Below are 17,204 nucleotides of genomic sequence, written 5' to 3' on the forward strand. Positions count from 1 at the left end.
AAAATATTGTTTGGGTTGGGTTATGTATGTGTGGGGCTTTGATCCCATGGGTTTTCTTTTTAATGGGCAACGTTTCTTTTCTGGATGAGTGTTCTCATGGGCAATTGATTTGCCTAGGTCAAACGGTAATAGTACAGGATTTCTGTCATAGTTATTCAGTTAGCTCTTTTTTTATTTAAATTATGTTTGGTTAGATGTCTCCCTTCAAAGATAATGTTTCTTCTTTCACTTTTATCTCTGCTGTTAGCAATAGGATTTGAATTTCCTAGTCAGGTTAGGAGTTTGATTAGTTTTTCTGTATAAACCTTGTAACTCTTATTTGCTCAATTCTGGGTAGGTAACCACAGGGATCAGTAAGAGTTTAGCATGGTTCGCGGTCTCGCAAGACCTTGCTCTCTCTCTCTCTCTCTCTCTCTCTCTCTCTCTCTCTCTCTCTCTCTCTCTCTCTCTCTCTCTCTCTCTCTCTCTCTCTCTCTCTTTTCCCGAGTCCTCAAAGACGAGATCTCTTGAGTTGGGTCAATACCAAAAAAATACAATATCTCGGGCCAAGATCTTGGATCTCACAAGATTTCAGCTCAACCTAGTGTTTATATATACCCTATTTCGATCGAGAGGAGTCGAGATATCTTGATCTTGACCTGTCTCGACACTCCTTCCTCCTTTGCTGGTTTTGGTGTTTTGGCGTGGTATTTTTTGCCAAAAAGTTGGTTGGATCTCTACCTAGGCTACATCAACAAGTTGTTTAGCTCATTTACGACAAGGATCAATTGATTTTGATTTTTGAAGCCAGTCTTGAAATAAGTTAAGTATTCTTCTCAAACATTTATTATTATGTTTTTAAACTATGTCCTACACTGATGGAGGCGGTGCCAGTGGAGCAGAAGTTCAAGTTGCTTATTCACTAACTTTTACTCTTGTACTCTTTAATGTGAACCAGATCCAAAACCACCCAAAGAGGGCCCAAGAGCTTACTAGTACCTGTGGCCCTACCAGCAATCTGGGGAATTTTAGCCAGCTTAGGGCTATTTTTGGTAATTTAACTATTTTCTGGTTGAGCCCACGTAGGGCTTAGTTGGGTCCTATATGTCCGTGGGGACCTTAGATCTACTTTTGTTTTGAACTAGTAAAATTTCCATGTGCAATTGCACATGCAGCTCAACATCGGGGCAAAGGAGAGATATAAGACAGAGGAGGCCAATCTTTGGAGAAATTAATATGCAATCATGATTAAGACTATATGAGTACTTAATTATTTGGACCAAATCATTTTAGAAATTTGTTTTGCTACCTAGGTTTTGTCAATTGGTTCTTTCTGAGAAGCTGTTTGGTTACGTTGATTCTATTAGTTAGAATCATCCTAAATATGAGAAATCCAAATTCTCGTAGCTTAAACATTTTGATTTATCTTTAATGTTAGCAAGTCCAATTTATGAACACCTCCAAACATGTCACTGCACTTCCCCATAGTGACACATTCTTCAGTGGTTCACTAACTTCTTTAGTGGTTCAGTAACTTTAAAAAGACTAATGGCACTTATAATAGAGTATTAATTTTGCAGCAAATTAATCAAAATTTATCATTGAATAAGCAATAGAATCTAATACAACTGTAACCATACCATACAATAGAGATGTCAAAAGAACATATGCATCTATATAACCAAGAGGTAAAAAACACCCTTAAAATTATATGATTATTATCAACACAACTAATTCTACTATGAAAAGTTGAATAAAAAGGGCCTTGATGGATTCAGACCACTATCTTTGGGGCGAAAGCCCATCAAGTTGAGCATGAATTTATAAAAACCCTTTATATATTTGTATCCGAAACTATATTGCAACTGCATTAAGAATTAATAATTTCTTTTACTATTGGATTGTCCAAAAAAAGAGCAAGAAATCATACTACGCCATGATATTGTCAAATTATAATCTTGAGTGCTATTTTAAGTGTAGCCGAATTTGTTGAGTTGTGAAGACAACTGATGAGATGCTGGTCAAGCTAAGGGGAGGGTCTTGTTCATACTCCTCAGTTTCAGTCAACAATTTAAGGGACAAAGAGGCTGCTCCAAAGATCCAGAGGAAACTGGAATGCCTGAATTCAGAAAGTGTGGATTAGGCTGCGAAGTTGATTTTGGAGTAGCAGTCTGGAGACATTGGAGGATCCTCTCTGCCGTGGTTCAGCTCATTCTGGAGAGATCACATGATTTTTTTTTTTCAATTTAAAAGCCAAGCCATATGACAATGAAAGCTATGATTGCTAAATGATTAAAACTTAGTCTTATGACTCTTATCTTCTAGGTTTGAGTTGTAACGACCTGGGCTTTCACTCCTGAAAATCAAGACAAACATGGCTCAGGTTCTCAATGAAAAAGAGTTGTGCATGAATATTTTGGTTCTCTTAAGATCCTCTTTCACTTTTGCATCTTTTACTCGTTAGACATTCAGAGAAACAGGGAAGAAAACATTTGAAATTTAAAATACATGAAAAGAAGAATAAAATTAGCGCATGAGCAAACCTGTTCGCAGGAATAGTAATTATCAACTATCCTTGAGTATGTCCTTTCAAACTTCTTTCTTTATTTCGTTCCTTGGGAACCATACATTGTAGGTGGAGGTGCAAACTGCTGCTGAGATGCCTACTGCAATGAAGTCTGCTTCCAACTCGTCCCCCTTTGAACTTTTGTGCCACTTGATTTCTTCAATCTACTGAGATACCCAAATATGCAGTAAGACTGATCGCTCGCTCCAGCAACAAAGCCCACCAAATCGATCAAAAGCAATCAAACGTTCACTATTAAAGAAAGGGGGGGGAAACCAACAAAAGCAGGAATGAGGTATATGCAACTCTGGACTTGATGTCCAAAAGTATAAACTGATCTTCCCTTCAAATTACCAGGAATCAGAAAAGGAAAACAAATATTTGTGTTGAAGTTTCCTCTTTCGTTCAACCTTCCGTCCTCGAATCCAGCCTAACATATGCCCCAAAACAGATCCAAAGAAACCTTTTGAAATGCCTAATGTCAGAAAACGATGAAACCAGAACGACAGATCTCTATACTTATCGTCACAGAGAAGGAAACAGAAAATAATAAAATCTCCACTGAGTGAGACTACCAGGACAACAAAATCCACCAAATATGGCATTGAAGACCCTAAGCGTTGAAATATCTTATTCAAAATCTAAAACTTTCCATTAAAGATCATGGAACTGGACGGCAGAATGTTTAAAGAATTTACGCAGAGGAGAAATTGAGCTTCTGAAGTGCTTCCATGACCTGCCTTTACTACTTATCAGTCTACAGGTTCTCATTTTCATGAGCTTGCTCGCTTGAGAGAGAGGAGAAGGCAAAGAGATGCAGATATGCCTAACAGATGTTGACTGAAGCAGTTTTATAGTGCAACGAAAGCAGATCTCCTTTCGGTCGTTGCAACTCATCGACTGTAAAGTACAACTATAAAGCCCCAGCGAAGAAGTTCATGATTTCGATTTCTGGTTTTCGTCCAAGGCTGTCGTCAGTTGCTCCGTTTGGCCTGCTTATGGTGTGGGTTGAGTGCGTGGGGGTTTGGTAGCATACGGCTACCGTGGGAAAGGTATGGGCCTCTTCGTGGGGGGTATTTTGGTTATATAAAAAGCACACCATAACTGATTTCCGTTTTTATTGTTTATTTTTTTTTTTTTAATATAGTAGTATGATATGATAAAAGTATAGTATAGTAAGATGAGATGAGATAGTATGATGTGCTTTTGGAAATAAAGTAATAAGCCAATTTTTATGGTGGAAGTGTGGAACGGAATGAAATGGTCTAATATTCTTTGTAAAAAGTATTTTGCAATAAGGGAAGGATATTTCGGTCCACTAAAATAAATAAATATAGCATAACTTAATTGTGTTTGTATTTTTATATCGTAGTATGATTTATATAGTAGTATGATATAGTGGAAAGGGATGGGTATGAGGAGGTGGAATTGTAGGCTTTTAAGATGTGGATGTTTTCAAAGGGTGTGTTCCATAGGGAGAGGTTACATTGGTTAAACGAAAGGGCACTTTGGCCAAGTTCTTGAGGGGTGTGAGATCCTTTGCAAGGAGGTATGTTCCTTTGGGAGAAGGGCATTTGGGATTAATGAAAGATCGTCCATAACTACTTTGTGGTTTTAGTAGTATGATTATAATTATAATATAATAATAATAATTGGGTTTGTGAATGGGTACATGTCTATTCAGGGGTGGTATTTTGGTCAACCAAAATGCATACCACAATTGTTTCAAGTTTTCCTTTTAAATAGTAGTATTATTTGAGTCCATATTTGCTTAGTTTTTGAAAAGTCATTATTTTCGGGATTCCTAAGTTCTAAGGGAGTCCCTAGTTTGAGTCTACTTCTTGCAAGGATTCCATATCTACTCTTAGAGTCTTAGATTCCAATTTTGGATCTTTCTAGAGCTAGATATGATGAGGAGTCCTTGCTGTTTACCCAAAAAAAGAGAGTCTTTGCTTGAGTAAGTGATATGAGCCTGATTTTAGGGTTAGGGCTTCTTGGATGACTTCCCTAAAATTAAGGGTTCACCTAGAATCCCAGAATCTTCCGGCAATTAATTCTGAAATTCTATGGGAGGGTTCGGTTTTACTTTGAGATGGCTCTAAATTTCTGGATAACCTATGGGGTGGTCTGGATGCAAAGGATAAGAGATATATATTGTTTAACTTGTGTTGGGGAAGGTTTGGGATGTTTGTGGATCCCTAAAGAATTTATGGGAAGATCATGGAAGGGTTAGGGTTTTAATAAAATTATTTGGGTAGTGGTGGGGTGATCACTCTTTACCTAAAATTAATTGGGAAGGGAAGGGAAGTCTCTGATTGTGTATGGGAAGGGTTTGGGATACCCAACAGGGGAATGGGAGGGAATAGTCTAGTTAATAATTTGGAGATGATGAAAAGATGTTATAGGGTGACCTAAAATTGTCTAGGAAGGGGAACGGAAGCTTGCGGTTTGGGTAGAAAGGGGAACAAAAGCTTGCAGTTAAAGAAGGAAGAGGCGGGTGGGGTGGTTCTTGCTATCTTCTTCTTTCCTTTCCTTTTCTTCTCTTTTTGTTTATGTTTTCTTTTCTTGTAATTCTGCTGCAAGAACCAGAAAAATAAAAGAAACAGAAATAAAAGGGAGAAGTGGGGGTATCACAAGGAAGAGAAGGGGAAGGGGCTGGAGTGGCAGAGGAGGGGCTGGGGAGATGCTGTGATGTAGGGAATGGGGCTGGACTAGGTCTGTGGTGAATGGGGAGGGGCTGAGGTAGGGTTGTAATTGGAGATTGCTGGAAGTTGAAGAAGAATGCTGGTTTGCTGAAGAATGGCTGCGGGCAATTGAATGAAGACACCAAGAATCTGACATGGCCCTCCCAAGAGAACCACGACCTGCTTTACAATGATATGTTGGCTTATTTATAGTCTTACATTAGGGGGAGGGGAAAAAAAGAATCTAACTCTAATCGGGGGATTCTATTTGGGCTCAACTAAAACTTAGAAACCAACTTAACTAGGTTTTCCTTTATAACTTAAGATACCCTTACAATTAATGACAACCACATAAATTAAAAAGAATTCTTCTTGAAACAAAAGACCTAACTATCTATACGAGTCCCTTCTTTTTTGTGGGGGGTGGGGGAGGGTGGGAACTATCGAGTCCTACTTTATAGGAAGACGCCTTAGGACTCAAGAACTCAACCACCAACTCAAACTAAGACTTTTAAACAAAACTGGACTCTGAAAATTAGAACTGGAATTCTGAAATTAAAATTCAGCAGCTAATTAGGGCCAAAACTTGACCAATAAGCCCCTGTTAGCGTTTGGCCAGCCCTAAGTGCCCCGCTTGGGTGGGGCCTTGTGGCCCACAGCAGAGATTCCGCCAGGGGTGACTTGTTCGCATCAATAAGAGTCTTTAGTTAAGTTGGAGTTTTAGTTTGAACTGTCTTCTTAAAATATAGTCCTAGTGTGAGTTCCCTTTAAACACTGTAAATAAGCCTCTTTACAATGTAAAAAATCGGATTATGATTAACTAATAATGAAATGGTAGTTCAGGATATTACGTGATTACCCTGGCATGTTAGGTGGGCAAGCCAACCTATTACATTGGGCGTGTTGGTGTATAAAACCCTGTTTATTCACTTGGTTCCTTAGAGCAGCTCAAATGGATTTCTGATTGTCATATTATATATTTCACTTGCAAGCTCAAATGAACTGGTGTATTTAATTTACTTGGTATTTATAGTTGGCGAGCATCAGTACCATGCTAAAGCATGCAGTTTTTGTGGACTTTTGGAAGATTGTCCATATCATGCTAGATGGAATAGGATTGTATCAGCAGTCCCCATCTTTTGGTGATAAGGTTTGGCTAAGTTTGAGCTCAGTTACTTGTTTCATAGTCTTGATTGAAGCAACTCAATGTGAGCTGCAAAATGAAATACTGAGGCTGTGCATGAAGTAAATTACAATGCACTGGCATCAATCTGGATCAGTAGGACTAGCACAACTTAAAATTGTTAATGAAACATGAAGCTGTTAAGACTCTTCAGTCCGAGTTTGGATCAGAGTCCCAACAACCATGGCTTGGTCAGTTCGTGCATTAGATTTTGTTGGACTTTGCTGCTACCAGATAGATTCCCAAAAAACCAATTAAAATCTCCCATTTGAATTGAAATCATGCTACGACTACAGATGGTGGTGTTGGTTCAGATTGTTTGTAGGACAATGCCTGGAAATTGTGGTTAGAATTTCCTTGATCCCCTATTTTACCTGTTTATGGTAATCCTGTCAGTTCTTTGTATTCTGCGGAACCAAGTTGAGCTCTTATTTTAGTATCATCTCCCTTATTTGTTCTCAGAAGTCAGACCAATATGTATTGAAGTCTCATGAGCTTTACTTGAAGGCCTTTATTGTGCCTCATAATTGTTATATCATCTTCACCTAATAATATACTAGATCTATTTAGTTTCATAGTGTAACCTTTTTGTGTTCTGGTTGAACCAGCTTTTTTCCTTGGTCTCAATTTGTAACTAGGAATTTGGTGACACTATGGGGGTTAGGGCCTTCTCAGACTTAATTTTTTTGAATGACTTAAGCATATCTGATTGAGTTATCATTATGTTATATCATAATTTGATGGGTCTGATTGTGAGGAAAGTTGTTCCTCACACTACCTTTCAGGAAATGCTTGCCATCTGACAGTTGGCTCGAACAATGGTGCCTTCATCAGGATTACCAAAGGCTGAACTGTTAAGGAAGCCTTCCTTAATGGACATGTGTAATTCAATGTCTTTTATTGTTTATCTTGCTAAGGGGTGTTGATTCCAATCAAGGTTAGTGAGATCGATATCTGCCCCTGCCTCAACCCCATACGATTCTGAGCCTATTCTGAAGCACCAAACCAGGCATGAAATATGAAACCTAAACCTCGAGGGATAGTCGATTGAATCATTTATGGGGTGTGCATTCGTCAATCTTTAAGACATACAGTAGGTCGGAACTAAGAGACCTCATTGATTGACATATTGAAGTGAGCCATCCTTCAGATAAGGACTTGGCCCTGCCTGCCTGAGGCTTGGGCTTGAAGAGAGACCGCCGCTATGAGAAACTCCCACAAATTCTGTTTTGTCCAAGCCCACAATCCACATCCCTCCCCAATCCTCGGTTTATAGAGATGGCTACCCTTTTTATTTATTTAATAGTAATAGGGGGCAGATGCCGGAACATGCAAGGCTTTCTTGTCGGTCTAGAAGCCGATGGTTGGGCTAAAGCTGCCTCAACCAGAACATGCTAATCGCCAATTTCAGAATAATGCCCCTCCTTATGATAGAAGCTCGCAATGAGTGGAGGGCAATCTTGCATATCCATCTTGAAGAAGAATCTCATTCTTTTGAAAGAGAGAAAAGCCCCAAAAGCATTGGTTGATGGCCTTTATTATTTGATGGTTGTTTCACGTACATAACACTTCAGCCCCCATCAACAAGTTTCTTCCCCCAGTGTTCCCTTAATCCCATTTGCGCAGTTACATATTCCTTTATCTGACAACTTCCTGTTCTGTCATATTCACAAACCTAGTAATCTTCTATACATAATTTCAGTGATACATTGCTTCAGTTTTGTTGAAGTATATACACTTGGGCTATTTACTGTTCACAACACTATTCACGTGAACAGTAAAAAATCTGTTTTTACTGTTCACGATACTGTTCATGTGAACAGTAAAATCTGTGTTACTGTTCACGTGATCAGTATATGCTAGTGATGCTACCGTACTTTCTATTTCTGATGTAAGAGTCTTGTTACATAAGTTTGGGAGTTTTTAGAAAGCATAGTTTCTATTTTGGTGTTAGTTTCTATTTTCAGAACTTTCTATTTTAGGAGTTAGGAAGTTACTAAAGCTGTAATATTTTGTTTCCTTTTTTCTAGAGGACAATTACTTGTCTCTCAAGTTGTATTAGATTCATTAGAAGCTATAAATAAAAGTGCTCTTTGATTCTAGACTCTTTAAGCAAGAATCACAGGCCTCTTCTATTGGTTCCTCATCTCTCTTCTCTTCTTCTTCTTCTCTCTTTTCTTTGTTCTAGTTCAGCTGTTGTTTTGATTATTTAATGCTTGTTTTCTAACATGGTATCAAAGCAAGTTTAATCAACCTAGGGATTGTTTTCTCTCTCTTGGCTGCCCAAAATTTTTTTTTCCCCTTTTGTTTTCTTATCTAGTTCAGCCCCAACCTTCGCTGCAGTAATTGTGAATGGCTGTCCTTCTTCTTTGACTTTTGAAGCACCACGTATCTATGTATTAATACTACAAAAAGGCCCCAAGCTTTCTGGGGATATGTCTACCTATTTGATTCAACTGAGGCTGCTACTACCCTGTTTTGTGTGTGCAAATCTGAAGTTCAATTTGCACTATACTGATGTCTTGGGATTCCTCTTGATTCTTGCAAAGATATGCCCATAATTCGGATTGCAAGACCTAAGTATTGTCTTCCATTGTTTGTGCTATACGTTTAGTTGCAAGTCGTATACTAGTACCCTTGTTTCATTGAATTTCTCTATTCTGAAAAATTCTGCTGCTACCTTCTTGTTTTACTACTTCCGTTTATTTCAGAATCAAGTTTAGCCTTTTTTTTATCTAATACTTCTACAAAGACCTAGAGGACTATTTTTCCTTCATATCGAGATCTGTTAGAGTTTCAAATCTAGCAGAAGTTTGCTGCTATGGTCCGAGATTTGATATTATCTACTACTGCAACAATTGTTATTGCACTTCTTCCGAGTGGATTGCTGCAACGACTACTGCAATTTTGAGATTCCAAGCTGGTTCAATATATATATATATATATATATATATATATATATATATATATATATATATATATATATATATATATATATATATATATATATATATATATATAATTTATTCCCGATCTAATTTGCTCCTGCCTAAGGGTTAGTGGTGGTCCAGAATTTTTTTCCCCCTTGGTGCACAAGACTTTGTCCTGTGAGATGATTTTCTGCTGCTTGATCAACTTTATTGGTGAATAATACACTGCTCATCATTAATTGTCCATGTGTAATGCTACACGTGAGGGGGAGAATGGTACCTTATTCTATATCTACTCAAGATGTGCTGATGGATATTATTTGTGAAGATCTTTGTCCTCAACTTATGGCATTCTACAACGATATCATTACCTATCTTTACCTATATTGCCCTTTTACCTTACCTACTTGGTCCGCAATAACCCATATTGTCTTTTACCCTACCTACTTGGTCCGTAGTAACCCATACTGTCTTTTACTTATTTACTTGGTCCGTAGTAACCCATACTACCTTACCTACTTGGTCCATAGTAACCTATATTGTCTTTTACCTTACCTACTTGGTCCGCAATAATCCATATTGTCTTTTACCCTACCTATTTGGTCCGTAGTAACCCATAATGTCTTTTACCTACTTACTTGGTCAGTAGTAACCCATACTACCTTACCTACTTGGTCCACAATAACCTATACTGTCTTTTACCTACCTACTTGGTCCATAGTAATCAATATTGCCTTTTACCTACCCATACTTTACCTATTACTTGCCTTCTTGCGAAGTATTTATATGGACATTGGAGTTGCAATTTTGAAGATTTAGCGTGGACATGTCTCCCTACTACAGGCATTATGTGGATAGTGCATTTTGCCTACCTACAACTTGGCTTCTTGTGAAGCATTTATTTGGACTTTGGAGTTACAATTTTGAAGATTCAATGTGGATATTTCTCCCTATTACCGGGCATTATATGGATAATGTCTTTGATCCTGCTATACTTATGGACTTTGTTCGTTTTCAACATCGTCGATTGTTCTCAATATTGGATCCTTTTATTGACATGAAGAATTAAAGTTTTTTTTAAGGTGGTGTTGATTATCTTCTAGGTCAAGTTTTCTTGGTGTTTATCGACATCTGCCATTGCTACACGATTCAAGATTGGTGCTACTTTTCAAGTTTATTCTTATTGTGCAAGCTGAAGTTTTCTTTGTGTACACTCCAGCTTGAAGGAGAGTGTTGAAGTATATACACTTGGGCTATTTACTGTTCACGACACTATTCACGTGAACAGTAAAAAAATCTGTTTTTACTGTTCACGATGCTGTTCAAGTGAACAGTAAAATCTGTGTTACTGTTCACGTGATCAATATATGCTAGTGATGCTACCGTACTTTCTATTTCTGATGTAAGAGTCTTGCTACATAAGTTTGGGAGTTTTTAGAAAGCATAGTTTCTATTTTCAGAACTTTCTATTTTAGGAGTTAGGAAGTTACTAAAGCTGTAATATTTTGTTTCCTTTTTTCTAGAGGACAATTACTTGTCTCTCATGTTGTATTAGATTCATTAGAAGCTATAAATAAAAGTGCTCTGTGATTCTAGACTCTTTAAGCAAGAATCACAAGCCTCTTCTATTGGTTCCTCATCTCTCTTCTCTTCTTCTTCTTCTCTCTTTTCTTTGTTCTAGTTCAGCTGTTGTTTTGATTATTTAATGCTTGTTTTCTAACAAGTTTTTTATACATGATTCTTTTTGTTCCACATTTTAATAAACTTTGTTCTGCTGTAGTGTCTGAATTCATTGTTCTGTTCATTGCACTCAGGATGTTATTCAGTATCTGGAAAAAGCATTTGGAGTTGGTTATATGATTAATCAAGGTGAGACTGGAAGCACCAACCAGCATCAATCATCAAATCTGGGAATAAAACCTTCATCTGCACAGTGCAATTCAACTCCCACAGATGCATCTAATTCAGACTCCACTGCCTATACAAGTGCACCTGAAGATCATTTAGAAAGAACTTTATCAGATGAAGCGCTTGAATCGCTTCTGTCAACACTGGATGGTGGTGGGCAAAACTTGGCAAGACCAGCTGGCTTCTCATCAAATGATCTGTTGAGAACCACAGGTGATCGGCCTGCTCCTGCTGTTGATCTGAAGCTCAAGCTTCATCTCTACAAGGTGCAACTCCTGCTGCTCTGTAGGAACTACAAAGCAACAAAGCGTGAAGTCAAGCTAGCTATGAACATTGCACGTGGTAGAGACTCTTCTGTGGCATTGCTTTTGAAGTCCCAGCTAGAGTATGCTCGTGGCAATCACCGTAAAGCCATCAAGCTCTTGATGACGTCAAGTAGTAGTAGGGCAGAATCTGTAATGCCAAGCATATTCAACAACAATCTTGGTTGCATCTATCATCAACTGAAAAAACATCATGCAGCAGCCGTGCTCTTTTCCAAGGGATTGAGAATTGGCTCATCCCTGCGATCAGAGAAACCTCTTAAGCTTTCAAATTTCTCCCAGGATAACTCTGTCCTCATTGTGTATAACTGTGGGTTGCAATACTTGTCCTGTGGAAAACCAATGAGTGCTGCTCGGTGTTTTGAGAAGGCCAGTTTAGTTTTCTACAATCGGCCTCTATTTTGGCTCCGAATTGCTGAATGTTGTCTATTGGCTCTGGAGAAAGGGCTTCTGAACTCCAGTGGGTCTTTGGCCAATGGAGAAGAAGTTAGAGTACATGTTGTTGGCAAGGGGAAATGGAGGCAGCTTCTTGTGGAAAGTGGTACATTAAGAAACGGATACTTGGACCATATTGAGGAGGAAGGCTTGTCTGGTGGTGACAGTCAACAGACACTTTCAATCCCTTTTGCCCGGCAATGTCTTCTTAATGCCCTGTGTTTGTTGAACAATTTGGAGTTGAAGTACTTGAAGGTTAATTTTGCCTCGGAAGAAGATGAGTCAAGTCTATCAGGATCACTTGAGAACTCAAGTGACAAAAATGTATTGGTTGGTGATTCTAAGGCATCAAATTTTGCACTAGGTTCAGCCTCAGCTAATGCAAATGGGGACACAAAAGAATCAAAGGGAGTGAGCCTGAACAACACCCTGCAGAGTTCTGTCTCTGCTTATGAGGATATGTGCAGAAGGGAGAACCACTTGATGAAGCAGGCTGTTCTAGCTGACCTTGCATTTGTAGAGTTGAATTTGAAAAATCCATTGAAGGCACTATCAGCTGCAAATTCCCTTTTGAGAATCCCAGACTGTTCTAGGATATACATCTTTCTAGGTCATGTGTATGCAGCTGAAGCACTGTGCCATCTGAACTGTGCCAAGGAAGCAGCTGATCATTTGTCAGCTTACATATCAGATGGGAATGTTGACTTACCGTTCAGCGAAGACGACAAAAAGTGGCGTGTTGAAAGGGGTGGAGATGGTGAGGAGTTAAATAGTGCTTCAGCTGCTGCCAGTAATCCTCCCATAGAAGATTCTCAAGGCATCGTTTTCCTTGAGCCTCAAGAGGCACGTGGAACCCTGTATGTGAATCTTGCAGCGATGTCTGCAATGCAGGGAGATTTTGAGCAGGCTCAACGATTTGCAACAGAAGCTTTGTCCCAGATGCCTAACCATCCACAAGCAGTGCTTGCTGCAGTTTATGTAGATCTTCTGCAGGAGAAGACAGAACCAGCTCTTGCAAAGTTGAAACGGTACAGTCATGTTAGATTCATTCCTAGCAATGTAATATTTTGACAGATCTGCCTGATAGTTATGTTGGTGGTTTAATTGATTCGAGTTTCCTGCCCAACACCCTGTGAGTTTAGCATGTAGAAGAGGAATCCTTTTAGAGAATTTGTATCATATATAAGATGAGCCATAGAATAAGTTTTTCTTTTCCATGTTCAGGGTTGGTGGCATGGCACATTGTTTTGATTAGCATAGTTGTCCCCTTTCAAAATTCGAGATGTAGTAGTACTGATTCAGATTACTGTGTTTAGTGGCTAATCCAATCAATATTCAAGAAGAGATTGAGCTCTTAAAAAGAAGAGGTTTGGGAACAATTGATTCATTCTGGATAGTAAATGCAGAGTACCTTTTCCATTCAAGGATCTCTTTTTCTGTTGGACTCCCTTATTTGGCTTTACACCCCACCCCACCCCACCCCCAGTTCATTGATTCTGGCAAGTACTTGCGGGTTATGGTACAGGAACTTATCGTGCAGGGCATGAAACATTATTTCTGAAGATGGTTGTTCCTTTTTGGATGCTGAGGCTAATTTTCACGTCAATGTAGATGTATTTTTGGCACAAGGGTGATGGTCTTTGATGGAGAGGCGGAAGACCAAAAATCCACACCAGCACCGAACACATGAGATGACCTCTTTCGAATATTTTTTACAAGGTTTAATTTTTGTTAGGTGAGTCTGGATCACCTCTCTTGACGAAGGTTCTTTCGATGCTTTATGACCACAAAATAAAAGGTTCATATGGAAATGATTATAAAGAAATTTAAAGGTGGGACTTATAGTATGTCCTTCGTGGCCCTCCCCCCTATTTTTGTGTCATGAGTAGGGAAGGTGATCTAGACTCTTGATAGGTTTAAGGTCCGTCAAATGTTCATAAATATAGATGTTACTCAAGCTATTGAAGAGATACTATTAAAATAAAACAAGGAATGTCGAAAACCCTTACCCTGAGGGTGGTTCAATTGGTAAAAAATCACTTCCTCCAAGTAGAAGATGTCAAGAGTTTGAATCCCCTGGGTGATTTCGTGTCTTATATCATATAATTTCCCAATTCCCAATATATAAAACCGCTTGTTCTAACCAAAAAAAAAAAAAAAAAAACCGCTCGAAAAAATATTGTAAGTAAAGGCATACGTTGCTTTTAATTTGTTTCAGACTTGTAACAAAATAAAATTGATTAGAGGACAATGATTTAGTCGGATTATGGTTGAGTAGTTGTAATTATATTGAGTTATATAACTAAAGTTCTTTTGCACGTAGAATACTTATAAGTTGTCAGGAATACTACAAATATACGTTGATCGATTTATAGGAATTTCTTCTACCAAAAAACAAGAAAAGAAAAGATTTATAGGAATTTCAGGGGCCAATCATTCTATCAAGTATCAACAGATACCAATATGCTTTAGAAGGAGAAGGTGACAATCTTAGAATCCATGTGCAAATGCTTAGGAGGTCGTCCCTACCTTAATGTGTGTTTATCATGATAATAAAGGTCTCAATCCTAACCAACGGGGGTTGGTCCAAGTGGTAAGCGACTCGGGTCGAACACCGGATTAGTCAGGGCAAAGCCTTGGAAACCGAGGTTAACAACCAAAAAAAAAAAAGTCTCAATCCTAACACAGCTCTCCCAAACAGAGGGGAGATGAGAATGTAGGGTTTACATATCATGTGTAATCTTATCTTCATATGCAGAAATGTGGTTGAGATGGTATGATTAATAGTTAGACGTTACTGGTACGGATGAGAATGTCTGTTTGTGCTCCAGTCTAAATTCTGTATTTTAAGGAACTGATCGCACGTTCAGTTAGGCATCAATGAGAATTGACATGAGTTAGTTGGAATCAACCCTAGAAACCCAACACAAATTTGTCGATTTGAATAGAACTTAGCCAATCTTGATCAGATTGGGCCAGAATTGGTGATTCCAATTCAGGGTTTTCTCTCTCTTCTTCACTCATTCACAAGCTTCAGGTACTCTTACGTTAAAGCTGAAGTGATTTGAAAGCGCTTTTTCTTTCTCTTTTCTTTTTACTTATTTACTTTGCCTTAAGTCTATGTGTTCATATATCGGAAGGTTAGGTGACTCAAAAGCAATTTTTTCTATTTCTCTCTTGTATTTATTCAACTTCAGGGAGTGCTTGAAATGACCAGACAAGGAAGGTAGCTGTGAGAACCAGACCTTTTTGTTAGGCCTTTGAACATTTTCTCTTTCAAGATAATTCTGATCTGGGGGTCAGATCTGGATTCCTTTCAAGAACCCTCCAAATCGTTCTCCGTTTGAATGAGAACAATCATAACTATGATTCAAGGTTTGATTCCACTAATTAACTCCAAAGGAAACCAATATAGACAAGATCTGAGCCCGCCACATCCCTTCCAAAGCACCACCAACTAGCTTGACTAGATCCAATATAATTAAGAATTGAAATTAAAGTGAAAAGAGACGCAGGGCGTTCTTGCTTGATTTGCTTAATTACTAAGAACAAACGTACATGCAACAATTGTTTTAATACAAATGTGAACAATAAAGCCAACCACCAGTAGCATTACCAATCTAGAAGGAAAGAGTGAAAGAATAAATAAGAAGGGAAAAAAGAAAACGACCCAAATCAAGTAAGAAAAACATTGGTTGCTCGACATCCTCTCATGTCGATTTTATCCCCACCTGCAATCACAAAATTCACATATAATGAGAAACCCATGTTCACGTATTCACATTTCACTCAACAATCAAAGCTCTCTTCATGGATAACTATGAAACTTCAACTGTGAATTATTTTCTCTATTATAGTACTGTGTGTGTGTGTGTGTGTGTGTGTGTGTGTGGGGGGAGAGAGAGAGAGAGAGAGAGAGAGAGAGAGAGAGAGAGAGAGAGCAAAGGGACAGATGCAAGTGAAAATATGTAACTAAGCAGAAAAGTTGATGAAATACATGGCAAGGAAGAAAATGAGGTAGTAATAAAGGATTTAGGGTGCAATGTAATGTACTTGAGATTTAGAGAGAGCAGGTGAAGCCAGGAGGAGGTGTCTTCCCGCATGTAATAAGGAGTTGAAGAGCAATTGGCACATAGATGTTGAGATTGAGAAGCTTGAGCTTGAGAGTTGTGCACAAGCACACTGCAGCTTCCAGTTCAACAAGCCCTTGAAGCACTGGGCAGCACTCATTCACAACAGGGTCTCCTAACCCAACATGCACCAGTCCACCAAGAAGATCTACGCATGCTCCTAGCTTAAGAGTGTCAATTGGGCATGTTTCCGTCCCCGGAGATGGAGCTGGTGGACAAGGGTTTCCACCCACTACAGGAGGAACTGTCACTGGTGGTTTAAGAATAGGAGGTACTGTCACTGGTGGAATGGTCACTGGAGGGAGGGCAACTGGTGGTTTAAGGATAGGAGGGACTGTCACTGGAGGGAGGGGGAGGGTAACTGGTGGTTTAAGAACAGGAGGGACTGTCACTGGAGGGAGGGTAACTGGTGGTTTAAGAACAGGGGGGACTGTCACTGGTGGAATGGTCACTGGAGGAAGGGTAACAGGTGGTTTCACAATGGGAGGAACTGTCACCGGAGGAAGGGTAACAGGTGGTTTCACAATGGGAGGAACTGTCACCGGAGGAATGGTTACAGGTGGTTTCACAATGGGAGGAACTGTCACCGGAGGAATGGTTACAGGTGGTTTCACAATGGGAGGAACTGTCACCGGAGGAATGGTTACAGGTGGTTTCACAATGGGAGGAACTGTCACCGGAGGAATGGTTACAGGTGGTTTAACAGTGGGAGGGAGAGTCACTGGAGGCTTTGTGACCGGGGGCTTAACTGGAGGCTTTGTGACCGGGGGCTTAACTGGAGGCTTAACTGGAGGCTTTGTGACCGGGGGCTTAACTGGAGGCTTTGTGACCGGGGGCTTAACTGGATGAGGCTTGGGCTTGGGACGGGGCTTTGGGCAATAAGAACAACCAAGGATTGGTGTGGCTGAAGAGATGAAGAGCATGCAAATGAATAGTATAGCTTTGGTCTTGGAAGAGAACTCCATGGCTAGCAAGCTAGCTATGCTAGCTATTAGAACCTTATCTAGCTCCACTGAGTTGAAAACACAAGTATGGAAGAGTTGAGAATGGAGGTGTGAGGGTACAA

General features: G+C 39.3%; 2 protein-coding genes across 3 annotated transcripts in view; one reads left to right on the forward strand and one right to left on the reverse strand.

Annotated features, from left to right (window-relative positions):
• Nucleotides 1-13,461, forward strand: part of LOC149025231 (uncharacterized) — a 28,769-nt gene extending 15,308 nt beyond the window's left edge. Inside the window, exon 6 of the mRNA XM_089145460.1 lies at nucleotides 11,157-13,461. Coding sequence (XP_089001586.1) covers nucleotides 11,157-13,079 — 1,923 coding nt within the window. The 3' untranslated portion in view covers nucleotides 13,080-13,461. The remainder of the gene's footprint in view (nucleotides 1-11,156) is intronic.
• A 2,041-nt stretch (nucleotides 13,462-15,502) lies between these two features.
• Nucleotides 15,503-17,204, reverse strand: LOC149025232 (Bifunctional inhibitor/lipid-transfer protein/seed storage 2S albumin superfamily protein). 2 transcript variants are annotated; one of them, XM_089145462.1, is made up of 3 exons: nucleotides 16,920-17,204; nucleotides 16,062-16,880; nucleotides 15,503-15,739 (listed from the first exon to the last, which is right to left on the reverse strand). In XM_089145462.1, the coding sequence occupies exons 1-2, from the start codon at nucleotides 17,101-17,103 to the stop codon at nucleotides 16,069-16,071; spliced, it is 996 nt and encodes a 331-aa protein (XP_089001588.1). In that variant the 5' UTR covers nucleotides 17,104-17,204; the 3' UTR covers nucleotides 15,503-15,739; nucleotides 16,062-16,068. The 2 variants fall into 2 exon arrangements, with proteins under 2 accessions (XP_089001588.1, XP_089001587.1); XM_089145461.1 differs by having other exon boundaries at nucleotides 16,062-17,204.

Source organism: Hakea prostrata, chromosome 2, assembly GCF_041222555.1.
Source record: "Hakea prostrata isolate BN-2017 chromosome 2, UWA_Hpros_2, whole genome shotgun sequence".
Lineage (NCBI taxonomy): Eukaryota > Viridiplantae > Streptophyta > Magnoliopsida > Proteales > Proteaceae > Hakea > Hakea prostrata.

Bases quoted from the DNA above. Each gene is read 5' to 3' on its own strand.
- LOC149025232 (XM_089145461.1), bottom strand. From the start codon at position 17,103: ATGGAGTTCTCTTCCAAGACCAAAGCTATACTATTCATTTGCATGCTC.